The following is a 27,542-nucleotide window of genomic DNA, read 5'->3' as shown; positions in this document are numbered from 1 at the left end:
GAATTAGTCAGTGAGCCTAAAATAATATTGAGCTGAATTCTTAATCCATTATACATTTCAATACCAATAATCTGTAATTAGGTTTGTTATATTAGCTATTTCTAGCTTATACAAAAATATTGCGAAGAGAATACTGAAACAAATTGCCTTATACTCGGCCAACTCCTGCATTGCGTATGAACCATGAGAAGAAAAGAAGAAGAAGCCCGGCCAGTGGTCCGCCCACGCCCTGTTCTTGGCCGATCCCCCTTTGTGGGTGTGCGCCAGAGTATCAAGGATCATCATCATCATCATACGTTGATAGCCAGTTAGCGCCAACGAAGGATGTCGCGTAGACCTCTGCTCTCGTAAGGCCCCCACGGACTTTGCCGAAACATGGTGATGTGTTATATATTCTTACGGATCTGTAGAGAACGAACTGTGCCAGCACTAGTGCATGCAAAGGAGACCGATAGAACAGCTATGTCTTCATAATCGTCATATTGTTGTTTTAGTTTTATGGTGTTCGTAATAAGGGAAAGCGGCAGGCCATAATCAAGAGGCTGATTTACTAGACGAAAAGCTCTAGTTTGCAGTTACTTCTTGTCGGCAGAAACCAGAAGTCGATAAAAGCACGTTTGCTTCAATTTTTTCTTTGTAATCCCTTGCATGGCACAGCACTTGTGGCGGCATTTTTCTTCTCCCATGAAAAATCTGTAGACCCTACAGCAAGCAGAACAGCCGGACTCAAAGAGTCAGTCTAAATGGGGGCATGAGTATTGGCAGGATTTTGTCTTGGGTGAAAACGCGTCCTACATTGCGACTGAAAGAGAGGGGGACCGTTGGTGTAGCCTGGGCAGGAGGGATGTGCTGGTGTGATTTGAAGGAGGCGGTGTTGCTTTTGCACTACGGCACCCCGTTTCGCACTAATTTAGTTTTTTTCATGTCGTCCACTGCCCCTCGCCGCCGTCATTGCGATCTATTTCGGACGACGATGTAGCTGCAAGAAAAACAATAGTCGCAACTGTTCAGCTCCAGGGTGGAGCACGTTTTTCCAAACTCAACCAGAAGGTTACCATCTACATATGTATGAAAGGAAGTAGTAAATTATTGGTGCCACCACGCACGCTTTACAAAAACAAGGAGCGTTCGCGTATTTTCCGATGCGTTCACGTACGCCTCGTACCCACCGATAACATGCATAGCAGTTTGCTTCAACGTCCGACAGCCGAATAGCTCTTTTTTAAGGTCACGTGTGAAAAAGCTCATTGACAGACAAATTTCTCTGTGCGAGAACACAGAGCTCAGTTTTGGAATGAAATGGCACGAATTTTTTTAAAGGACATTGTAGAATTGCACACGGGCGCGCATTTTTTTTTTTTTTTTGCGATGATTTCGAACGTGTTCAGGTTGCGGGTTTCGAAAGGTTCCATATTTTCTCCTTACTTATGGAGGCTCATCAGAGTAGCGTCTACTACGCGAATCGAGATATCAAAGCATCCTGGAGCCTTGTCAAGTTGTGGCAAGCGCATGCGTCGTACCTCGAACCATGAAATTCTGACCTGACTCTCACGAGATAAAATACTGACCGTGGCAGCCGCATTTCCCCATGCCAACTGCTGGATACCTGTGTACTGAGGTCAAGGTGCGTGTTTACAACACCACATGGTCAAATATTGTGGAGCCCTTCACTTAGGCTGTCATGATGTCATCATAATCATTTGGTTGTTTGACACATAAAGCCTAAACAAATACTATTATTATTACCACCAAGAATATGTGTTTTATTCTCTTTCGTAGAATAAACGGGACAAAAACAGCATCGTAAGTAATCCCACTGATCAAACTACAGATAAAAAAGGGCCTCAGAGAGGGAAGATGACCGATACGGAATAGGTATAACTGCCGTTCAACAGCACTGCTCAAGTTCCTCAAAAATAGTGCCACTCACCATTTTCTCGCTTTCGAAGTATATACGTTTTTGAACTATACTCTTTAATTCAAACCAGTATAATCCAGAGCCATTCCTAATCGATTTCGCCACTTTGGTTCAAAGCAGAAATTCACCAGCATTGTGCCCGAAACTCTTGTTTCCCACAATGGTAACTATATTGTCGACATTGCCGAGGTTAGAAATGCCGTGCGTAGACCATGCTGGTCTACTTATACAAATGGTGACTAGGCTTGTTCTTGAGTTAGGTAATCGAGTTATTTAGGTGCGTGACTAGGTGTCATGCAGAACTCCTGGTGGGACACTCCCATAACTGCCTACTTTGTTGTTACCGTCTTGCTTCCGCAGCAATATGATAGCGCTCACGCAGTGACTGTAGTTTCGGCCTGGTGCTTCAGTCGAACGTCAGCATCGAGAGCCACACCGCGGAACCTGTTAGTACTTGATTTTCGGCCCAAAGAGTGGCACTTTCTGCGGCAGCACTCTCGTGTCACGCGCCTCAACTCGCCGATGCATTTCATCGTGCTTGTGAGCACATTGCTCGGTGGCTCGATGTATTTTTAGACGCGAAGCTTGACAGATGGTACTGACACGAAGTTTTGATCGGTCAAGCTAGCTTCAAAATGACTTTTAAACACCTTGCAAGCTATAGTAGCCGTTGATATTTTGCGGATGATATAAGCATGTTTCCGGGAATCGATCCCATAGGCTATCTCAGTTGCGAAACGTTGTTTCAGTACCCGCTTAACACTTGAATGCTTGAAATATGAAAGAGTTGAAAGCAATGAAAGTTTTTTTTTTATTTTCATACGTAAAGTACCAGTCTCTAAGTTATTCTGCACATAAATTATGTACAATGCGAATTTAATGCCTGTTTTTAATGCGCAATTTTAATGTGTATTCTGCCGGAAATTTTTCATATGCCACATAAGCGAGGACCTTGGAACAAAACGCACTTCATGACTCCGTTACATGTCGCTTAGCACATCTTGGGTGTGCAACACCAAATGAACAATATTATTGAAGATAGAACTTACGTTGCCCTGGCGAGAAAGAACAGAAAAGTGAAAGCTGTTGCACGTGTTTTGCGCTCTCCGCCATCAGTGACAAAATAATTGCCTCTATCTTAGAATACCTAACAAAAGACGCTGCTATAATTTCATGCTAAAAATGCGTCTCCTGTGAGTGCTTGATACTCAGAAATAAAGGTGCCACGGGTTTTGTGACCTGCTTGCTCAAAGAATTGCAGTATGTCGCGTATTCGCGACGCCCGGCAGTAAAGAGTTGAGCTCGCACCACGTGCAACGTCGTCATTGGTCCTCGTCGTTCCGAAACGCAGGTGTTATGCAGATGGTAGGCGGAGTGCCCATAGCGCGCATATTAATTAAAAATAGGTCGTACCTTGTCCTTGCGTCTTTCCTACCGACCATCTGTGCATCTGTACGCCCGTTGGTGCATCCGTCCATGAACCCATATCCCTCCGTTCATCCATATGTGCATTTATTTATGGGTGCGCGCATCTGTGATACCATCAGGGCATCTCTCTATCAGTACATGCGTCTGTTAGTTCACCTGTCCATACTTTACGCTAGTCAGTGACTTAAACATAGAAATCATGTACCTAAATACCTATCTTGATCTCGTCATCTGTATTTATATCGTGAATCAGCAATCATTTTTTTGCTCTCTAGAGGTCGTATTTGTGCGGTCAGTGAGAAATGTATACTTACCACCTTCAAATTTCTGTGCTAAGATATTGGAGTCATTGTTAAAAATCGCTACCCATTTAAACTGTGCACGAACGTCGAAGACAAACAATTCAACCTTTGCAGTAGCAGTAGTCTTGCAGTTCCTCCTTTTTATGTATGGAATGACTGCATAGTAGGGGAGCACACGTTAGGAACATAGGCTTGAGCGACGTTTTTGTCCCATATAGCTCTCATGCTCAAGCAAATTATGCTTTTCAAACAGAACAGCGGGAAATTCAGGTATTCAAACACTCACTAGGTACTGCAGTCACGCATGTTTGAAATAATATACACAGCTTGCACACATTTGCGTTGGGTGCATTAATTGTGGAACGTTTTAGTCTTGCTCATGTGCGACCACAAGATCATAAAATAAGTCCGTAGTCAAAATTGCTTTGTTTGAGAACCTAAATTCAACTTCAATGAAATTCTGATACTTGACGCAAGCAATATAATATATTATTCTAGAAGATTTGTTGAGCCAAAAATGCATCTTGAACGAATGGGATTCATTTGCATTTCAGCTGCACTTTGCAAAACAGTTTCTGGTGGCATAGCTTATGGAATTCTTACCTTAAAAAAGAGACTGCGCCCGAACAATCTCCACATAATTCTGAGTTTAAGCTTCTTCTTAATTTACTTTCACATACAATTCATCAACTCCTTTCTGCATCTGTCTGTTTTTGTACCGTGAAAATGTGTCAGCGGGGAAGGAGTTGTAATACCAGAGTCCCTCAATACTTTTTATGGTCACGAAGCTACGCCATCAGGCATTGCGGCACTTGCATACGCTACCTAGAACTGCCGGACCACGACGCCACTTTCTGGCACAGAGCTTCGTTTGCGTGCTAATGTTCTTCAAAGGTGTGAGATGCGCGGATGATTGCAGCACTTCTCTGTCCTTCTGCTGCGTTAATTTTAGATTAGCGGAAGTGTGGATTGGCGACGGTGATTGCGAAGCCATTTTGCGTGCTGATGCGCTGTTCTGTTTTAAAGAAACACAATAACTGAAAGGTTGTTTGTTTTTATGAGTGACAAGCAGCAGCAGTAGATCTGAAAACAGGCTTGACCACTCTTAGGCAGTGGTGATCTTAACATGGAATCAATGTGGACGTGCATGTTGGCAAAGCACGCTGATGCCTAAGACATCCCCCCTGTTTGAGGTTCCGATTTTTGTAACCTAGATCACAGGTCGAAAATCTTTTAAGGAGGTGGCTGAGCTGCGCCAAGCATCAATGATGGGGCGCTGAACAATCTTGGAATGGCGAGATTTTTGCAGGCAACGAGAGTTCTGATGAGTTGATAATTAGTATGAAAAATCAAGAATAGAATTCGGGCGTAATATGAGCACGCCTGCGTCAAAGCTTGATATTTATTACCAAAGGTTCCAGTACGAATTTTGCTACTGAACATTCTTAGCAAACTCCGAAATATCCGCATGTAAGCTTCCGACATACATGAGCAAGCAAAATGTCCCGGAGCTCTTTGTGATTGAATGTTTTACGCTGTATATGTGATTCATTATAGCATATTTTCGTCATGAACACATATCACACACGCAATCTGCTAGTCTCCTTTATTGTCTTTTTGTGGAGGGGGGGAGGCCGCGTAACGGCACTGTTCCGAGAGCCGCGAAATACTTCAATGCGAGCCGTCCTATTCTTCACCGCGGGCCACAGGTTACCCAACCTTAGCCTAAATTATGTGCTAAATTGGCTTTCGTCTAACAGCAGTACAATGTGAAGCCCCTCAGTTTCATTGAAACAGATGAACGTTGTCTAAATGAAACTCAGTCTACAGAAGCAGTCTGCGCAGCTATGATGCAATCATTTCCTGTATTTTTCGTAGATTGACAAAAATAAAGCAACAGAACTGGGCAAAGTATTGGCACTCAGTGCATTTATAAAGCGTGATTTCCTAATTTTAGCCGTCACAACCAAGACCTTAATGTAAGAACTAGCAGTATGCCAGATGGTACACTACCAGTAATGATCGAGGAAGTCAGAAAAGCCTTGGAGGGAAGGCAAAGAGGCAAAGCTGCTGGTGAAGACCAAGTAACATGGGATCTGCTGAAAGACGGAGGGCAGATTGTGCTATAAAAACTGGCCGCTCTGTTTACGAAGTGTCTCCTGAGAGGAAGAGTACCAAAATCCCAGAAGAATGCTAACATCATAATAATAGATAAGAAATGAGATGACAAGGACTTGAAGAATTACTGGCCGATGAGCTTGTTCTCCGTCGAATTCAAGCTACTCAAAAAGGTAATCACTAACACTATTAAGACAACGTTAGAATTCAATCAACCAAAGGAACAAGCAGGAATTCGAACAGGCTACTGAACAATCAACCACATTCATACTATCTATGCAGTAATAGAAAAATGTTCAGAATACATAATCGTCATAGATTATGAGTAGGCGTTTCATTCAGTAGAAATATCAACAGTCATGCAGACACAGTGGAATGAGAGCGTCTACGAAGCATATATAAACTTCATGAAAGAAATCTACAGAGGATGAACTGCCACCATAGTTTTCCATAACAACAGCGACAAAATATCCATTAAGAAGGGTGTAAGGCAGGGGAAGAAAAATTCGCCAATGCTATTTACAGCGTGCTTACAGGACGTTTTCAGAGGCCTAGAGTGGGAAGAGTTAGAGATAAGAGTTGACGGAGAGTTTCTTAGCAACCTCCGCTTCGACGATGGCATTACATTGCTTAGTCACTCAGGCGATGAATTGAAACCAATGTATATGGAGTTATACAAGGAGAGCAGAAAGACATCTGTTAAAATTTTTCAAAAGTTAACTAAAGTAATGTACAGAAACCTCAGAAAATAACAGTGCTTTGAGATAGGTAATAAATCACTTGTAGTTGTAAAAAACTACGTCTAGTTGGAACAGGTAATAACCGCGGAGCCGAACCATGAGATTGAGGTAACTAGAAGATTAGGAATGGAGGAGAGCACATTTGGCAAGCACTTTAAATCATGACTGGTAAATTTCCACTACCCCTCAAGAGGAAGCTATATAACAGCTGCATCTTGCTGGTACATAGCTATAGAGAATAAACATGGAGACTTACAAAGAGGATACAGCTCGAATTGAGGACGATGCAGCAATCGATGGAAAGGAAAATCATAGGTGTAACCTTAAGACACGTTAAGAGAGCAGAGTGGATCAGGGAACAAACCGGGGTTAAGGATATCATAGTTGAAATCAAGAGGAAGAAATGGAAGTGGGCTGGGCATGTAGCGCGTAGGAATGAAAACCGCTGGTCTTTAAAGGTAACTGATTGGATATCAGAGAAGGCAAGTGGGTTAGAGGGAGACTTAAAGTTAGGTGGGCAGATGAGATTGAGAAGTTTGCGGGTATAAAGTGGCAGCAGAAAGCACAGGACGAAGTTGACTGGCGGAACATGAGAGGGGCCTTTGTCCTGCAGTAGACGTAGTCAGGGTGATGATGATGATGATGACGATAATGATGATGATGATGATGATGATTTTTGCGCGTGAGTGTGCGTTAACTCCTCCGATATTTGCCTCTTTTTGGCATGCGACACCGTATAGACAGTGTTGCGTGTGCGCAGCATTTGATATTAGGCTGCTATTAAAAAGTGAAGCCTATTCAGACATTCAGATTAACGCAACTCAAAAGGTTGTGGCCTCCGCGTTTCGTACAATGTGAAAAAGAAGTAAAACTTACCTTGTACTTTTTTTGATAGAAAACCCGAGATAATCAAAAAGTAAAAGTGGTGCCATGATGGTTATCGTGTTTCAAATCTAAAATAATTTGTCTACAGTCCATAATCTTTAGGCTGAACCCAACGCGAGCTGCATGTTTTGCGTTGCTGCTCCGTTCTTCCGGGTTCCCATCTTAGGACTTACAACGCCCTCAATGACACATACATCTTCGCTGTGTGTTAAAAGCATCTACGCCAATGTAATGCATCCATCACAGAAGCTTACAAAGCTAGAAGGCCAAGGCTGTCTTCGACACAACTACAGTGATAAAAGCATTCGCATGCCTCTCATCCACAGTGGCGCCTCTATACAAAACTGAGGCGGCAGTTTCGTTACTACACGAAGCGATAAGCGACTATAATGATAGAGATCCAAATTTTGTGACAGATTTTATTCTATTTACAATAACAAACCAGGACCAGGAAAGCCACCTGGTTTACGAGCACCAAGTGCAAGGAGATGGAAATGAGAAGATAAATGGATTCCGCTGGACCTACCTGTATTTTAACTTGTTGCTTGCTGTGGGAGTGGGACTGTTTTCTTGCGTACTCCTGCTCGAGCGCATTTCCTCCTACCAGTCAGAAGACGACACTACCACGGTGAGTGTGCTAGAAGAATTGACATTATTAGGTTTTTCACCTTTGAGCTGTGTTTCTGGTAACGCGTTATAAAAATTGGCAGATCCCACATACTGTGAGAACAATGATATGCGAAGCTCGAATGAGTAAGGTTGATGTGTCACTTAGAAATCAGCTTAAAGTTACGAGGCTAACGTAAATTATGGCGTACATAACTTCCATGATTATCATGTTTGGATGTACCATGTGCCTTCGTAGTCTATTCACGTCACGTAATACCAAAGTTTGTATATGTGAAGCTAGCGAAACGGCCGTGAGTGCGCTATAAGCGTAGCATGCAGTCACGTCTTATAGTAGCCGTTTTTTTTTTAAGAGGCGAATGCAGAAACCGAAACTAGGTGAAATTGTAGTAGAACATAAAGCATGCCTAAGTAGATTTAATTTATGGAACAGTTCTATTCAAAATGGGGCAATTCCTTATTGTTATATGAGCTGGAAAAGGCAGTTTCTATTCAAAAACGGGCCAAGTACTCCCACTCTTTGAATTAAAGTGAGCGACATTCATTAAAGCAGCTCTCCTCCAACAAACATGATCAAAATAACCCATTTCAGCCAAACCAAAATGTTTTCTTTTGTGTCTTAGTTGCTTTGTTATCGTGTTTACGTTCCACAATTAGGTTTCCTTGTGCGAGTTGACACTTATCGAAGTACATGAGGTTTAGGGAAAAACCTCGATAGTAGAGAGTAAAAGGCTGACTTGCACTCTTCTTTTTGCATCTTAGTGATTGCTCTCGACTTCATCGCAACAGTATCTTGTCTTTTTTTCACTTCAACGCAGTATATTTGAAATAAAACTGGTATGAAATAAACTTATCGGGAGTCTACTATTCCCTAAACAAGAAATGGTCAGAAAAGGCATAGCATAAATCTCATTCGAACACTTTTCAAGGCTTTCAATTGATGCCAGAAACAAGAAAACCCTGATGACTGTCCAGAATAGTGCTCATTTTGCAACGAAAAATCACTTGCCCTTCAAGTCTAGTAATCGTAACTACGCCCATGCGTAGAAACATGGCAGCAACAAAACCACAAGTAAGATGTCAATTCTATTGCAAAATATTGCTATACCGTACACCGGAACCATCTTACACTTATTTCACTACCTAATTTATGTCCAAATGAAATGCTTCGTTTTATGTGAGCCAAATACAACCTTCACTCCACACTACTGTCGATATTTGTCTCTTGGAGTTTAGCCCCATTATAGATTTGTTGTAATTAGGGAGAGGAACAAACTAGCAGTTTCTTGTTTGAGCAAGCCCAGACATATTTTCAGTACTAAAACAGTTGATTGTTCTCAGTTTCATTTGAAGCACATTTGTCTCTTTTAGAGAAAAAAACGCCTCATATGACGCGCATAATATGACTATCATGTTTGGACATATCATTTAACTTCGTCGTACATTCACGTCACTTAATACCATATTTGGTATACGTCAAGCTAGCGAAACAGCCGCGAGCGCTTAATGAGCGTGGAAGTGTCATCCCAATTTTAGGTTTGATAACAATATGTAGACTGCAATGACAGCTGAAAGTCGTAGGTGGATAGATAGATAGATAGATAGATAGATAAATAGATAGATAGATAGATAGATAGATAGATAGATAGATAGATAAAGTGTTTTGATGATCCGACAAAGACAAAGATTCGTGCATAGCAGACCCTGAGTTAATGTGCTCAAGTCCCTGAGGACACGTCGTGGGCCATCTTCATGGAGGAAGTTCTGAAGCTGTGCAAGCGTGTAGAACCACTTTTGACTGACGATAATAATGTCAGTCATCTTATCAAGGACATTGCAGAGGATATCTATCAATACCTCATAAGGAAAAATAACTTACAGTCGCGAACGACGTTATCCGACGTTGCCGAAGATTTGCGGCTCTTGAAGCTCGGTGCATTTCGGCGAAGTTTTGTCGACTCCCCAACGTCACTGCGGCAACGAACATCAATGTGGTCCCTCCACCCAGTGTTCTGACGTCAACATTGCGGCAAATAGTGGGCAAAGATCTGGATCAGTGGAATGCTGCTGCGACATTGATAGCACAAGTCCACGGACCTTTCACCCCATGCAGCACCACGCCGGTGTCCATCAGCTGAGAGCTTCGACGACTCAAGGACACCGGTACAGTCACGTAGTCATGCCTATATATCATAGCAGCGAAACGCATGCATGCAAAAGTCAAGCCCCTACATCATCAAGCCTACCATCTTCAGCAGCGAGTGGTGCGTGAAGACGTACTTCTACTGCGGCGTTTGTTAACATAAAATGCCCGCTTCTGCTGCGAGTGGAATGGGCACCTCTCCCACAGTATCAGTGACCCCCGGAACCCTCATGGTGCGCATGTACTCGGAAAGACTATCGCTGGTCCTGAAGGGATACTACCCAAGCGACTTCCATCAGACCTTCCACCGTGATTCGCCTGCTTCTGTGCGGAGTGTGACGTCACCCATCTTCCGCCCGCTTCGATCAACAATACCTGGTTGTCGGTGACTAACCTCTCCTCCTCCGCCGAGAAACTAGGCGCCACGGCCGATGGAGTCGAGGTCATCGGACATTTTTTCACTGCGTACAGATATACATGCCTCCACCGGTGTCCATGCTAAAGACTAAGGTCCATTCTTGAAACGGTGTTCCCTCGTCAGCTTTAGTCGACGCGGGACCTTTGTTTCGGGCATGAGCAGATATTTAAAGACTCATCTCAGTAAGAAAGTGATGTTCTCTTGGGGAATCAAGACAACGTGTCATGCAGTGTGTGGAGAAATGTCGCGCCCAGTCGAAGTGCGTACCGTGGATTGCGCTGCCTATAATATTTGAGTGTCTGCTTTTTTGAGGAGGCCACGCTCATCCAACGGACTCTTACAGTCACTGATGATATAAATCTACAGGCTTGGTTCATAGTTCAAGTGCCTATCGACGTTGCTCGTTCCACAGCAAATGACGCTGACATTACATTTCACCCAATCTAGCATAACTGTGCAACGAAGAATGTGGTTCTACAAATACCACACTGCGCGATTTCAGCGAGCAGTGGCAAATCCTGGGAACGGATGGTGAACTCCGCTTTAGAGCTGGTTCTAATGCCAACTGGAATAAGGCTGGCTGTGTTTGAACTAGATGCAAGGGGCAACGTTAACACTGCAGTCATTAGCGACGACCAGAAAAAGGAAAAGGCATCTGATGTGACTTGCCTAAGTGATAACATATTGCCAGTTTCCGAGATGGGCTGAGACGTTGAAGTGCTCTGCATGATCCGATGTACCGTAGCAGAAGTTTTTTCATTGAGCCCACGGCGGTGTATCGGTGTCCATACCCATACACGGTCCCAGAGCTGGTACTCCATGAACCTTCGTCGAAGATTGTAACGACGGCTCTCGATTGCTTGCCGATTCTTAATGCGCAGGCGGGCGAGTTGATGAGTTGACATCTGGTGGAGGTGCTGTTCCTTGCATATACCGGACACCCTGTCAAGATGTGAACCCAGCCCACGCCGTGAGGAAGACACTGATGCCAGCAACGAGCAGCGAGTTAGCCGCCGGCCACAAGGTCTGGCACTGGAATACAGGCTTTTACCGGACAAGGCTAGCCCCGTATTCACAAATGCCCTTCTACTCGAGTTTCACCCTTCACTTGAAAGAGCTGGGCACTGCCCCGCTGTTCGAATGAAAATTATTTTGCGCTACTCAAAAATGTCAGCAAATTATACTGATATGCAGCGACTTTTCCTGCCTAGAGATGGCCCTTTCATCGGCTTTCTTAAGTGAAGGTGGAGCGTTGAGTGAAGAGACGATCCAGAATACAGGCCTAAGAAAACCAAGACATTGACGGCTACAATGACAGCACCTGTGCTACCCAGCATCTCCACCAGATGTCATGGGTTCGTGAGGTAGACGAACTAAGCACAATGCGAGTCGAATAATAAACTGTTCATTTGGGCGAACCGGTGCCGTGTAATCGGAAAGTCGGATTGATGTAGTAGGCTTGCAATGATAGCGGCGAACGGAGCATCGGCCGTCGATCAACTGACAAGCGACGAAGCATGAGGGCATTTATACCCTTGCCATCGAATATTCTAGCGTTATCAATAGCGGCAACATAGATTCCAGAATAATCAGTAATGTTCACGGGTTGGGCGTAATCTTAACAAAACGACCAACTACAGCCTCGAGGCTTTTCGAATATCGTAGGCGTGGTTCGTGCTGAATGTAGTGTAACGCGGCGATAACAAAACTTGTGGGAAGGAACGTGGCATTGCCCCTCTTTGAGAAAGACATCGTCCTGAAGCTTTAACAAAAGACAAAAGTACAATTGTGAAGACAATAAGCAATAAGTACAAGCGTTAAAGCACAGCAACAACGACCAAATGCAGTCCTCAGGTTCGCGCATGAAATGGCTTGAGGCGCATGACATGGGCGACGTCTGGTCGAGCACGGCGCCGTTGAAAGTTCGTAATGCCGTCGGGAAAAACTTCGTAGTGAAGTGGGCCGGGATGCTGAACTGCTCTGCATGGTCTGAAGTACCGTTGCTGAAGCTTTTCACTGAGCCTACTTCGGCGTATCGGCGTACATACCCAGACACGGTCCCCGGGCTGGTACTCCATGAAGCTTCGTCGAAGATTGTAACGGCGGCGGTCGATAGCCTGCTGATTCTTGATGCGCAGCGGGCGAGTTCACCAGTTAAAATCCAGGGGAGGTGCTGTTTCTTCCATGTACCAGATGTGCCCTGCAAGCCATGAACCCAGCCCACGCCGCAAAGAAGACGCCGACGCCAGCAACGAGCAGCGCGTTAGCCGCAGGCAACGAGGTCTGCCACCGGAGTACGGGCTTTTAACGGACAGCACTCAGAAAACCAAGACGTTGACGTTGACCACCGCGCCAATGACATTGCCTGCGCTACCCAGCACCTCCGCCAGGATGTCAATGTCACGGGGTCGTGACGTGGATGGATGAAGCACACTGTGAGTAAAAAAAAATAAACTGTGTATTATTAGACTCGCAGGGTGCTCCATTCGCCCACGCCACGACCCCATGAGAATAATCTTTGGCGTGGTCTATAGGTCGCTTTCGCCAGAGAAGAGATAAACATTAGTTCGGATCCCCTCCAACCATGCATCCGCTTTTCATTTTGCACTGAAAAGCTATTGAGTTTCTGCACCTCCTTCACGCACTAGTCATGTGATTGGTACCGGTTCCGCATAGTTTGTCCGCCAGAAGCTGTACAGAGTATTTCCACCTGAGCGTAAAGGTTTTTCTGAGCAGATGGAAAAAAATCTGGCCGAGAAAGTTATATAGGATACATCCAGCCCCCGACAAGCGCCTACCATACTTGTAAGGAAGGAGAATGGTTCCTGGAGACGGAGTCGATTACCGGCGGCTCACACTCTGTCACAAAAAAGACGTACATCCGCTTCCCTGCACCAACAACGTTATCGATTGTCTGCATAATGCTTCGTATTTTTTTTCATAGACTTAACATCTGAATATGGGCGAACCCAATGCACTCTGCAGATAAATAAAACTGTTAGGTAGGTAGGAAACATCGGTGAAGGGAGGCACAAAACGCCGGAAATATGACCACAGGACCAAAAGTTACCCTACCCATCTGCCTGCCTGGCTACCACATATCGATCCGTCCAATCATCCATCCATCCATCCATCCATCCATCCATCCATCCATACATCCATCCATACATCCATCCATCCATCCATCTATCCATCCATCCATCTGTCCGTCCGTCCGTCCGTCCGTCCGTCCGTCCGTCCGTCCTTCCATCCATCTATCCAACCGTCCCCCCATCCGTCCGTCTGTCCGTACATCCATCCATCCATCCATCCATTCATCCATCCATCCATCCATCCATCCATCCATCCATCCATCCATCCATCTATCTATCTATCTATCTATCTATCTATCTATCTATCTATCTATCTATCTATCTATCTATCTATCTATCTATCTATCTATCTATCTATCTATCTATCTATCTATCTATCTATCTATCTATCTATCTATCTATCTTGAACATTTTAATGGCAATAACAATAACAATGAACAAATCGTTCTTACATTGCGCAGCGTGCATGACTGAAATCTTTCGCAAGCCGCAGTTAACATTTATTTATTTCCTGCACATGTCTATTTATTCTCCATACTTCATCATAAACATCATTGCTACTTTGGTGTCATAGCGGTTGGGCATAGAAATTAAAGGATTAAGTTTCAGTTTACAGGTTTCTGAGAAGGTGTACTTTAAAACAACGCATTCTCTACAGAAATGAAAAAGTAAATTTCAATTAAAGCGGAATGACGCGGCAGCGATTTCTGCAAAACCAACGGTAAGAGCACCGAAGAGGTTGCTAATAAGAGAAATTACTTGTGCTCCTGGTTTAGAAATGCATCTTTTCATATACTGATGTATTCGTAAATAGGAATCTCGTGCATAGCGGCTGCGTCTGTTGGGGAGAAGGCCCGATTGCAGGATCACTTGCTACCATTCTGGCTTACAACAAGTACTTTGCGCGCAACTTCTGAACCCAAGGAGTCTTACTCTAAATAAGCACATCAATAGACCATCTATAGCTTAATTCTCTTTTCTTTTCTAAAAACCAGGTGGACACACTGCCGTACCTCAGCGTGCCAGAGATTTTTGTTTCTGGTGTAACACGACCACCAGAAGAGCCTAGAGTGCGTACAACAAATGCCTCACTGACAACACCACTAGATCCGCACAATGTTCCGACGCCGCTCCGACCCGATTATTACTGCTCTTCGTGTGCCTGCCGGTCATTGGCGCAACAGATACGAGAAAAACTCGACTACAACGTCGACCCGTGCAATGACTTTTACAAGTTCGTATGCAATTCTTTCAGAGGCCGCAGCGAATTCGAAAACGTAAGCAAGACGGCTGTGAATTTTCATATATTACATGAAAAAATTCTTGAACGTCTTTTATGGAACGACTATTTTAGCCATTGTGTCACTTGTGAGGAAAGACCGAAATTATCTTTTCTGTCCCACATGCTCGCCACAAATTACGACGTCATATGCAACCACGTTACTGAAGCAATAATTGTTGGTCGCTTCGTGTCACTCACACATACACCAGGCATGTATAATCACGAACAATACAATGGTAGGAGCTGGCACAGGCTAATAAATGATGGTAATGCGCTCTAAGAACAAAACATGTCGGCTTGTAATACATTGCCACGCTACCTTCCAGCACATTTGCCTGTGGTCCTAGGACTTCGAAATCTACTCGACTGCATGTCTTGTTATCCGTATCAATTCAGAATAAGTTATAGGTCTTAGGATTATGAAAGTAATTTTAAGGTAATTTTTACGTTCAAGAGAGATTGGCTTGTTGCTTACCAGGATAGGTAAGAGTGTGCAACGGTTTTAAGTACATCAGTACCCCCTGTGTTTCAACACCCCCCGCCCCTACCGCTCCGATCTCCCTGTCACAAAGCGTCGTCTCTTCGTCCTCGATGCTACGTCAGTGCTGTGACAGAAAACACACGCACAAAACATATATGTATATATATATATAAATATATATATATATATATATATATATATATATATATATATATATATATATATATATATATATATATATATATATATATATATATATATATATATATATATATATATATATATATTGTGTGTGTGTGTGAAGTTTGCATGCGAAATATGTATACTTACGCATCGTGCCGCTCCGACCACCAGGGGTGCCCTAACGGGCTTTTCGCAGACCCCTTTTTTAACATCGCTGCAAGTAGTGAACTTTAGATTGCGATCTGTTGTGAGTGGGCACCTCCATAAGTGAAGTGAAAGAGTTGACAGTGTTCTAGGGTCAAAGTTGCTTCTGTGTTTCGCTTTTTTATATTGTACTAAACAGTATGCTGTATGAAATTTTCACTGTGTGACACGCACTGTTCTGGCCCTTTTTCATTTCGCTTTTACAATGCTGATGAATGAAGGAGTGTTAACTTCTTTGATATTTAACTAGGCTAAGAATGAAAAAGAATTCATGGAGCCAGAAAAACATTTTGTTTACTAGGTGTGCCATTCACTCAGACACAGTAGTAGTAGTAGCAGTAGTAAATGCAATAGTAATAGTACTTGTAGTAATAATAGTAATTATAATATTACCATCTGCCTTTTCAAGTTCTAAAACCACCATATGAATATGAGAGATGCCGCAGTGTAAGGTTCCAGAAATTTCGATCACCTGAGGTTCTTTAACATGCACCCACATCTAAGCACACGAGCCTCAGGCATTTTCGCCTCCTTGAAGAATACGGCCACCACGGCCAGGAGTACATCCCGTGACTTGCGGTTCAACCACCGAGTGCCTTAGCCACGATGGTGGGTAGAAACACAAAAGTCTAGAGTTCGAGTACAAAATTATTCATATTATAAATGGTGATTTAAATTTAGCAGAAAATTCACCTAAATTACTGTCAACTGTACTTCTATATTTCAATTTCCATTGATAATACCTGAAATAGGAGTTCTGTTTGATTTCGTTTCACAACTTATGACTAACTAGCCTTTAGCATCTGCTTAATGCTTATGCCATCGTTGATACTTTACTTTATATAGTTAATTAGCCGGTCTGAGATATACGGTCTATGTAGCTGGTACTGGTTACAAAAAAAGCTTTGCTGCTTATGTACGTTAGGATGCGTTTCAAAACCAGGACATATAATACAGTTCAAGACTGCCAAGTTAAACGTTCTTTTTTATCGGAAAGGCAGCATCTAGGAGCCTGCTCCTTGATGCGAATTATGCTCCATACGTTTTATGCAACTAACTAGTGAGGTGGCAGTTTCATTACTAGCCTTAATTTAGGTTGGTGTGCTAGGGCATCATTTTGCAATCGCACGTTTGGCTATTAAATGACACAAATAAATGGTACAGTTTTCAAAAGATTTGTTTTTGGTTTGTTCCAGTTTAGAAGTCGTTGCTATTGTCGCCCTCTCATATCATCACTTTGGGTCACACTGTTGCTTTGCATGGCGTGTAACGTCGCATGTCCAATGCGTGAAGCTACTAAATGCCTGCCGTAACCATGTCACCCAATGAACGTGCATGAAAGACGTTAGAACCTTTCGGCATACAATTTGGTTGACCGCTACCTCCAGGATTGATTGATATGTGGGGTTTAACGTCCCAAAACCACTATATGATTATGAGAGACGCCGTAGTGGAGGGCTCCGGAAATTTCGACCACCTGGGGTTCTTTAACGTGCGCCCAAATCTAAGCACACGGGCCTACAACATTTCCGCCTCCATCGAAAATGCAGCCGCCGCAGCCGGGATACGAACCCGCGACCTGCGGGTCAGCAGCCGAGTACCTTAGCCACTAGACCACCGCGGCGGGGCTACCCTCCAGGATTGGTACAGCTCTCAACACTTGGTGATTTCGTGCGAGGACGTTGCCACGTAACATGTATTTATGTCACGTATCAATAACTTTACTGTGTTTTCCTGTCCCTTACATCGTCATGACAGGGGAGCAGCGATGCCCCGCAGCTCACTTTTAACGAACTCCCTTACCTATTTTGTTTGCCTGTTGCCTAATTAGTGTTTGTGTTGAGTGTATTTTTGCAGTGACATATATTGAATAAAATTTGTAACTTGACTGAGCACAGTAATTTCATATTTTTAAGAAACTTTTTCGTGGGACTTTTTGAGACGTGCTTAGAGAGACACAGCAGGGTTGCTCATTGCTGCTGCCACCAGAAAACAGCATAATGCAGCTCCAGAAGTACATCTTGCCCTGCTCAAGCACAAATTAAAAAAAATTAAAAAAGATACAACAGCGAATATTCACAAGAATTTGATATAAAAATGCAGGAATTTAAAAACTTCAATAAATAATAGAAAACTTTATCGAAAAGTAGTCTGTAATCAAACGTACATAAAAACTATTTGCCCGAGTATTTCACTAAACAAAAGGACGTTTACAACTCTACTCGCTGTATCGCAGTCGTCGACAGTTGTTTCGAATGTTCCTACTTCGATTCTAGAAGACAGTAGTGTCTGATTGGTAAAAAATCAACGTCTACAGCTCAGGGCCTGTCCATAAAATATGCAAGTTGAGTTTGGTCAAAAACATTTACTGATGTCTTCAGTATATTCTGTGTAGAAATATATTGAATATCGAGACCCCGAGAATAACGCAATCTTCTCCCTGCAAGGGCTCCGCTACAGTTGACAGCCATGACCACACGACAGCGTGGTGGATGGTGAGAGCACCGCTCAAGCTTTAATTCTCCATTGTTATTTTTTTAACATTTTATAGTCCACTTTTTATATGTGAAGGCTTCTGTTGATATTTATTTGTCAAAGGGAAAAAGTCAGAGGGCTAGCGTTATCATTGCATCAGAGCTGCATAATACGTTATATGCACCGACAGGCCTCCTCATGTTTCCAAATCTCAAGAGAAGCCTTAGTTGGACCATTTTCAAAGCGTTCCTGCCACGGAACGTAGACTGTCAATGCCTCAGAGAGGTCATGGCTGGTTACATTCCAGGAACCTTTGCAGCGTCCAGATAGATATATACACGGTGTAAAGACGTCTACGAATACCGTTTTGGTAATTAAGTAATTGTGACTAGGTGCAACGTCATCAAGCATTGCAGTGACTACGCATGCGCAAGCCTGCCCTGCCTCTGTACAAATACACCGGCGTCATGCAATAAAGGGCTCTTTCATTACCTGCTGCACGACTGTCCACATGGTGTCAGAAGTGGTTCGTTTTATACCACCGTAAGTCGGCAATGAATGAACCCACCGACCGGCCGCAAACGCCCGTCGCGAGAATGGCGTCAACGCTGCTGCAGCCACCGAGGCCACTAGACTTGTCTGGGGACATGTTTTATAATTGGACCAGATGGAAACGCGAGTTTGACCTTTTTGCTACGGCAACGGGACTGAGCCGGCAGCCTAAGGATGTTCAAGCCGCAACCCTTTTGGTGACAATAGGCGAAGACGCGAGAAGAACATTCTATACTTTCAAGCTTGACAGCGAAGACGATAAAAAAGACCTCGGAATTATTTCAGCAAAGTTCGAGGCGAATTTCAAGCCGTCTGAGAACCTCACCTTTAACTAATTCCGATTTGGCTCCAGGGACCAACAAGAGGGAGAGTCGTTCAATCACTGGCTTACGGAGCTGCGAATCCTCGCGGGGAGATGCGAATTCGGTGAGCTTGAGGAACAGCTGATTCAGAGCAGGATAATTCTCGGCATCAAAAATAAAGATTTTCAGCAGAAGCTTCTCTGGGAAACCCCTCTCTTTCAAAAGTAGTGCAAATGTGCCGCGCAAGGGAACAAGCAAAAGAACAGCTACTAGAAATCGGAGCCAGAACGGACAACTCGACAATTGCCGCAGTCACAGAAAATACAACGCCTTGCACGCGCTGCGGTCTTGAAAAACATCAATATGGGAAATATGTGGCGCAGGGCAAACGCTGCAATAATTGCGGCAGAAGCAATCATTTCGCTCGTGTGTGCCGTCAGCCAAAGCGAACGCCTAGATCGACCACACGCGAAGTAAAGCAGGTTGTTTTGGGAGTTGAAGACGAGTATTTCCTACAAGCCCTAGAAGCGTATGCTATCTCCAGTGAGGACCGTTGGTCGGCGTAAATTGTTATCGCAGGTTCAGCGGTTGAATGCATATTTGACACGGGAGCTAACTGCTGTGTCATGCCTAAGGCGACGTTTCGGAAACTAACTACGCAGTCGGCGCAGCCATGCTCGACCACCTTGCGCGCTTTTTTCGACCACAAGCAAACGGCGTTGAGTAAAATCACGTTACCGACTTCGTACATAGTTCAGACTTGTCAAGTGGAATTTTTCATTGTACCCCAGTGCGTGCCGGTAACAGTGAGGGGCAGTGTTGCAAAGCGCTTAAGACTAATATCCCGCGTACGCGCGGTCGATGCCCAGCCAAGCCAGGACCCAACTGCCGGTTTTGAAGATGTATTCCAAGGCCTCGGGGAGCTGAAAGGTGTTTCGTACCACATCAAGCTCAAGCCAGGCGCACAAGGTAGCATCAAGCCAGCTCGGCGGGTTGCGGTTGCTCTTCAAGAACGCGTGAAACAAGAGCTCGATAAAATGGAGCGTGACCTCGTCATTTCAAAGGTAACTGAACCTACTGCCTGGGTAAGCCACATGGTCGTAGTAGTTAGAAATGACAAAGTGCGCATTTGTTTAGATCCTTCGGACTTAAGGCCATACAGAGGGAGCACTATCATATGCCGACATTAGAAGATGTAGTTCCGCGCCTGCATGGGGCAAAGTACTTTTAAACGCTAGATGCATCTTCAGGGTTTTGGCAAATTAAGCAAGACGAAGAAAGTTCATTATTATGTACCATGAGCGCTCCCTACGGCCGCTACAAATTTCTGCGCATGCCCTTCGGGATTGCCTCGGCTCCAGAAGTCTTTCAGTGGACAATGCACCAGGTAGTTGAAGGCCTGAGTGGTAACGCCGCTGTAATGGATGACATTCTCGTATGGGGAAACTATCGAGAAGAGCATGACAAAAATCTAGCAGCTTTGTTCGCAAGCTGCAAAGAGCATAACCAAAAGCTGAAACAAAAAGTGTCATTTTTAGCAGCCGCAAGTTTGATACATGGGTCATATCCTCACGCAAGAAGGACTTTGCTAGGATTCCGGGAGAGTAGACGACATCTCGCAAGTGCCACCACCACAAAACTGTAAGGAACTGCAGGTTTTTTCTCGGGATGATGAACTTTGTGGCGCGTTTCATCCCCAACATGTCTTCACTATCTGCACCCCTTCGGGAGCTATTGAAGAAGAACACGACCTGGGTATAGACACAAGAGACCCAAGAAAGCTTCAATACACTTCGCACTTGCCTAACAAAAGCACCTGTCCTCGCCTATTTTGCGAAAGGTGTTCCCTTGACGTTGTCCGTGGATGCAAGCCAGAAAGGGGTAGGGGCAGTTATTTTGCAAAATGGACACCCAATCGCCTACACGTCGCGTTCGCTTACCGAAGCACGAAAGAAATACGCCCGAATTGAGAAAGAGCTGCTAGCCATTGTTCACGGGTGCGCAAGGTTTAAAGACTGCATCCTTGGGCAGCCAGAGGTAGTCGTCGAATCCGATCACCGCCCTCTAGAGTCAATATTTAGGAAACCACTATGTGAGTGCCTGTTACGATTGCAGCGTATGAGACTCTCCCTTCAGAGGTTTCCTATAAAAGTGATTTACAAACCAGGAAAAGAAATGTTCCTAGCGGATGGGCTCTCGCGTTTTCCTAACCAGAAGGAGCTGAAAGAAGAATCACTTGATTTTCATGCGCACGCTTTCTCTTCTCTTTCAGTCTCTGATTGGCAACTGCAGGAAATCCGGGAAGAAGTACTCAAGGATGCAACAATGACCGAACTGTGCAGCTATTCAAGCACAGAATAGCCTGAGAACAAGCTTGAGGTGTCTGAAACCGCCCGACCGTATTTGAACTATCGTGACAAACTTCACGTCGAAGATTGCCTTCTCCTAAGAAGCAACAAGTTGGTCATTCCGCCGACAAAAAGGCAAGAAGTACTTAGTTTGCTCCACGCGGCGCACGGGGGTGAAGAAAAGATGAAGGCAAGAGCCAAAGCGGTTATGTACTGGCCGGGCAGGTCGGCGGATATTGCAGCTCAAGCGAAGGCGTGTCAACGTTGTCAAAATTACAAGAGCAGGAACGCCAAACTACCAATGCTTAGTTCCGATATACCTACTTTGCCGTGGCAAGTAGTCGGAATCGACCTTTTCTACCACGAAGGCAAGGAGTACCTCGTTGTGGTAGATTTCTATTCTTTTTTTTTGATATCAAGCAGATGCATCGAACTACTGCAGAATCAGTGACAAACGTGTGCATGCAAATCTTCGCCACGCACGGCATACCAGCAAAGATATCCAGCGATAATGGTCCCCGGTCAATAGCGCGTGCTTCCGTATTTTTTCAACGCAGTTGGGCATCACCTACATAACTTCCAGTCCGCATTACCCTCGCGGTAACAGCATGGCTGAAAGGGTCGTCCAAGAAGCGAAGAAACTACTGAAGAAGTGCAGGTTTGGAACACTGGAGTTCTACACCGGCCTGCTTGAATGGAGAAACATGCCAAGGGATGACCGCCTAAAGTCACCCGTCCAACGGTTCATGGGTCGACAGACGAGGAGCAAGCTGCCCGTACTAGACTGCCACCTAGAACCCCAAACTGTTGATTGATATGTGAGGTTTAACGTGCCAAAACTACCATATGATTATGAGAGACGCGTAGTGGAGGGCTCCGGAAATTTCGACCACCTGGGGTTCTTTAACGTGCACCCAAATCTTAGCACACGGGCCTACAACATTTCCGCCTTCATCGGAAATGCAGCCACCGCAGCCGGGATAGAACCCCAAATCGTGCCGACTGAAGGTTTCCAAAAGTGACTCGGCGAAAAACGGCTAAAACAACGCGTCTTCTACAACAGATCAACGCTGAATCTACCGGAAGTGCACAGTGGGCCCACAGTATCGGTTTACGATACAACAAACAAGACCTGAGCACCAGCAGTCGTCATAGGCCCGGCGAGTACACCACGCTCTTATATTGTTGCTTCTGAGAATGGCCAGCATCTACGACGCACGAGAGAACACCTCAGGTCAACAAACGGGCAGGTTTTCTCACAGCAGCCAGAAAGCGCGACAGCGACCGCACGTTGCAGCCAGCAGCCGTGCACCACCGAGCAGCAAGCACCTCAAGAAGCACTGCGTCGAAGCACAAGACTACGAAGATTGCCACAACGCTACCTTCTCCCAAAGCGCCCAACATAAACTGTTCCACGGATGTAGTGCAAATTGAACTTTAAATTGTTTCTTCAATGTGCCTTCGTTTACACATTTTGTGTTCTGTTTCTTTTTTTTCCCAAGGGAAGGAAGATGTCACCAGGTGCAACGTCATCAAGCATTGCAGTGACTACGCATGCGCAAGCCAGCCCTGCCTCTGTACAAATACACCGGCATCATGCAATAAAGGGCTCTTTCGTTTCCTGCTGCACGACTGTCCACAGTAATATGGACCGATACGATCAATACATTTGTATATACGAGACCCAGTCAGATTAAATTGCGGCAAGACCCTGTGTGTAAGAGTAGTATGCTTCACACGTTTACCTTAAAAAACATCGGCGCTTTATCTATGAACAACGCTCATCATTGCTCTATCACAGCTTTCCTATGGGCCTTATAACAAGCTTTCTCTATTTCTTTTACAGGTAAAAGACGCCATCCGCTTTTTTGCCCTATTACGCCTCACCGTTCCGTATATACCACAGTCCAATCAACTTTCGTGGCAGAAAGCAGCTGGGATGTACCATGTTTGCTTGAATTTTGTATCGAAGTACGAACCAGAGGTGTGTGAATGCTATGTTATTATCAAACCTATTATTTGAGTACGTTGATAACAGGTGACATGTGCGAGAAAACGGCTTCTTTCTGGATTACACGTGTCTTCAATTGAAAGACAGTTCTGAAGGGCTTCTAGTATGAATAACTTTAGTGAGGCCACTATAATACTCACGTGGCAGCGTTTCTTGGCAGCCACATGAGTATTATAGCCCCGAAACGCATCGGTTCTATCTCGCACGATGCGGTTCTGCGTATATACAAGTGAAATATTACTGGTCTGTGTGCTGGGTGATTTCATCGCTTGTTGAATACCACAGAGGGTAGAAAGGCCGTAAAACTTTACCGAATTGAACCGCCCTAGTGTATATCTTCTTACTTACAAGAAAATCACAGAAGATCAAGCATAGAAACTTTCAAGTACATACAATCGATTAGAACCTAAGAATATATCCAAACTCTACCTCCCCTCCCCCCCCCCTCCCCAAAAAAATAGAAACAGCGGTGCGCCTGTCTGTCATCTGTACAAAAGCCATTCCTGCAAAAATAAAGCACATGTTGGCTGCTATAGAAACTACTACACGTACTAGATGTTCAAGTTGGTCGTGCGCACCTCAAATATTACTCAATAACAATGTAAGAATTTTCGCTAAATTTAAGTGCGTGTTTTCTTCTGGAAACCATCGACGCAGTGTTTGTATGGGAACAAAACCCGGCCACGACCTGCACAAGGAGCTTGACCTCGTGGAGCGAATGCGATTAGATATGGCATCACACTGCATATAAGTAAATCATCTTCGGATAGGACCCTAGCTACCGAGGGTGGAGTCTGTATTTATTCTTAGGCTGTAAGCGACTATTGTAATGACTCAATAGTGAAATGAAATTACGACGTCATATGGAGAGAAAATAGGGCGTACTGTGCACCTTTATGTTCTGAGTACACCGAATTCGTTCTGTTTTCGCATAGCCACTGTAGACAGCACAGCTGCATTGCCGTCTTTTGGTTCTGGAGGAAACAGGCGTGTAGCAGACCAGAGAAGTGGTTCTCATTTTTTTCAGCGCGAAGCACTCCAGGCTCTAAGTTTGTCCATTGTGTGTTGTCCTGCACAGCTGATGAAAGCTGCCCACTATTTGCATTGACGATGAGAATGAAGTATAAGTGCGTCAGCACACGCGCGGTATCTTATGAAGATGACACTGCCATCACGGCACAGAACATGCAAGGTATCTACCACACGTCATAGGAATGATGATGACGCTGATGACCACAAAGAATAAGTTTGCTAGGGACCACACATTTTCTTCTGCCAATAATTAAAAGAATTGGGAAAGCGCTCTAGCCCACAAAACGCAAAGCAGCAATTCGACTGACAAGCCGCTACTCCGTGGAGCCGAGAGTTGGAATGTGGTGGCTCAATGTCTACGCAGACAGCAAGCTACTCTGAAAGCAAGAGATCGGGAATCAGCGTAAAAACAGCTGAAAGCGCAGGAAGTGGCAGCTCAGTGGCAAAACACAGTGTATGTGATGTACACATGTGTTTTCGTGCTGGTAAAAGTGCGAGTGGGCAATGTCAAGGGCGATTTGTGGCACAAAACATTCTCAGTGCTTCGCCAATTCAAGGTTCACTTCATAGAGATGCGTAAATTTTGTGTTGGCACTTGGCTTTCCGGTGCACTGAGAGTGGTGCCAAGGCAATATACGCACTCCACACAGTCAGTAACTGAAAAGCCATGATAAGCGGCATCACATATGATTTGCATGGGCAGCGTGAGTTGTACTTCTATCCTGCTGCGTATAAAAACAGCTTGGTTTGAGACGTTCGACCAGCCTCCAGCAACACTGTGGCATAAAGGACGGGGTTATGTGCGGCTGAAATGTTTCTATGCTGTGCATTACGTTACAAGGGAAATAAATGTTTCCTCGCATATGCATACTTCAACGTAGTTAAAGCTGCTTTTTCATGCAATAATTCTTAATTGAAGGCTGAAATTGTTTTAACCGCCATTTTTTTCTCTAATTAATCTTGCTTTTTGTTCATGTGCGAAAGCCCTTCGGCCAGAACACAAAACGCACCTTAGCAATGTGTTTTAATTTATGTTACAACTGCTTTTTTATCGCAGACTGAATACCTCGTCAAGTGGCTAAATTCACTAAGCCTGGACCTTCGTAGCCCCCGAACTCTACTGCAGTTCAACCCGGCCGAGATGATAGTGCGCGGTTCTCTTGAATTTGGAGTTCCAGCCATATTAGCCATTTCCTTTAACCCGAAGGTGTTTCGTGATAACAAGAGAATAATGCAGGTGCGTAAATAAATCGTCATTCAACGTACATCTGGAATTTTAAGAACAGCGTCGTAGGTGACATTGTACAGGCAAAGCGGTGTTGGCTTGTTTTCATAGGCATGCGTTCTGGCTCCCTAGAGGCAAATATTCAGTTTAGGTGAAAGCATCAACCTATATGTCGTTCCGTATTGAGTGATTATTCACTATTACAGAATGACAATAGTTAATATTTTGCTCTGACGAAGCCTAAAGCCGGCCATTTGGATGTGCGTTTAACCGTAGCTAGAATAGGACTGCTGAAAAGCACACATGAACATTTTTACGGCAGCTAAATGTCTAATAAATCTGTACAGCGGTGTTTGTGCATACTACTTACCAAGAAAGAGAAAGCAGCAAGGCAAGAAAAGAAAGTTCAAACCTACCCTGAAGAATGATGTGCCGGAATAGCTCATTTTCCAATGTATAGTTCAAAAAACAAAACATTCTGTGCGTGTATCCTAATTCTAAGCCTGTTTTAATTTTGTAAGTGCATACAGAATAACGTTTAACTCAATGAGAGCTCATTGGTGTTTTGTGACAATACAATTGTATGAATTAGAATTACATCACGTATGCTTCAGCCCATAATGTTTTTAGTGAATATTCATGTCATTGCTAAGAAACATAGTTTGGCCCAAATTAAACGTGTAAGTATTTCGGTGCTAAGTTTACAAGATACTTGTTCGTGTATCTATCTGTCTCTATTTCTTCAGGGGATCTTTGCCATAACAACACATTTGGCTGTGGCCTAACGCAGTTACGCCAGATGTGTGTCGCGAAAGGTACTGTTAATATTATTGGTCAGATTTAGTTTAGCATACGCAACAGCTTTGCGGATGCAGCATGCCGTAGAAATTGGCTAGAAAGCTGAGTCCAGAGATTTGCCGCGGATGTTCAACGACACCTTTCGATGACGCAGCTTGGTCCTGCCTACGGTCACACTTATCGACGCATGCCGCTTGTTCTTCCCGGTCTCCTCGGCTCACAGCATCCTCTCAGTTTCGTTCCGATGACGAAGCCTGCCTCTCTCCGACTGATTTTCTATATCCACTGATGAATTCCACCAAGTCACCACTTCTGTGCATACGACGCAATGTCAGCTCCTTAGAATGAAATCGAAGTTGGAATGAAATGTAAATACATCATGTTAGTTTTTCAGCATGCGCTTAGCGCATAGCTTGCGTCTCCCACGTAGGAACTGACAAGGAGTACCTGGTGGCCGCTTCGTGGGCCTGCTGGACGGCCATTTCTGGTCGGCGAGAAGTGAGCTCCTGAGGGACCTCTCCCTCTTGTTTGAAGTAGAGCCGGGAGGAGTGCTTCTACACTCCCAGAGCGTGTGCGCGAGCGTCGCCATGTCTCCACGTGAAAGGCACGTGTCACTGTGGTACGCATCAGGAGAGTAAACGTGAAGCTTGACAAGGTTTGGGTACGTTTGCGTCTGTAATAGGCGTAGGGTTAGCGCCTGTGGTCTGTTACTTTGGGGTGTGGGGGTGTAAAAATGTGGCGTTCAAGGTAAAAATGCTTTGTGATGTCATTTTGCGTAATGGGTGCATCCCGATTGGTCTCTAACTCAGCGAGATTAGGTTGCTCTGTGGCCGCGAGGTCGGCAATTGTGTGCGCTGCATTACGGGCGATCTCGTTGAGGTAGGATGGGGCACCCGGCACCTGGCCCAGAAGGGCGGGAAACCAGATGAAAGTGTGGTGCTTATGGGCACTCGGGTCCGCTATTCGCAGGATGCGTAA

At 44.5% G+C, this 27,542-nt stretch overlaps 1 protein-coding gene across 1 annotated transcript; it reads left to right on the top strand.

Annotated features, from left to right (window-relative positions):
* The first annotated feature begins 313 nt into the window (after positions 1–313).
* Positions 314–27,542, top strand: LOC142802947 (uncharacterized). Its single transcript, XM_075888031.1, has 6 exons — positions 314–378; positions 7,837–8,019; positions 14,667–14,948; positions 23,345–23,482; positions 25,599–25,778; positions 27,534–27,542. Exons 1-6 carry the CDS (start codon positions 376–378, stop codon positions 27,540–27,542), a joined length of 795 nt encoding a protein of 264 aa, XP_075744146.1. The 5' UTR covers positions 314–375.

This window comes from Rhipicephalus microplus, chromosome 3 (assembly GCF_043290135.1).
Source record: "Rhipicephalus microplus isolate Deutch F79 chromosome 3, USDA_Rmic, whole genome shotgun sequence".
NCBI lineage: Eukaryota > Metazoa > Arthropoda > Arachnida > Ixodida > Ixodidae > Rhipicephalus > Rhipicephalus microplus.
Note: the sequence above shows the minus strand (reverse complement) of the source record. Positions and strands in the feature narration are given on the sequence as shown.

What these genes read in the sequence shown, in the direction of transcription:
- LOC142802947 (XM_075888031.1), top strand. An exon ending in GCCGCAGCGAATTCGAAAAC is followed by an intron (nt 14,949 to 23,344) that starts GTAAGCAAGACG and finishes TTTCTTTTACAG; the next exon opens with GTAAAAGACGCCATCCGCTT. An exon ending in TATCGAAGTACGAACCAGAG is followed by an intron (nt 23,483 to 25,598) that starts GTGTGTGAATGC and finishes TTTTTATCGCAG; the next exon opens with ACTGAATACCTCGTCAAGTG.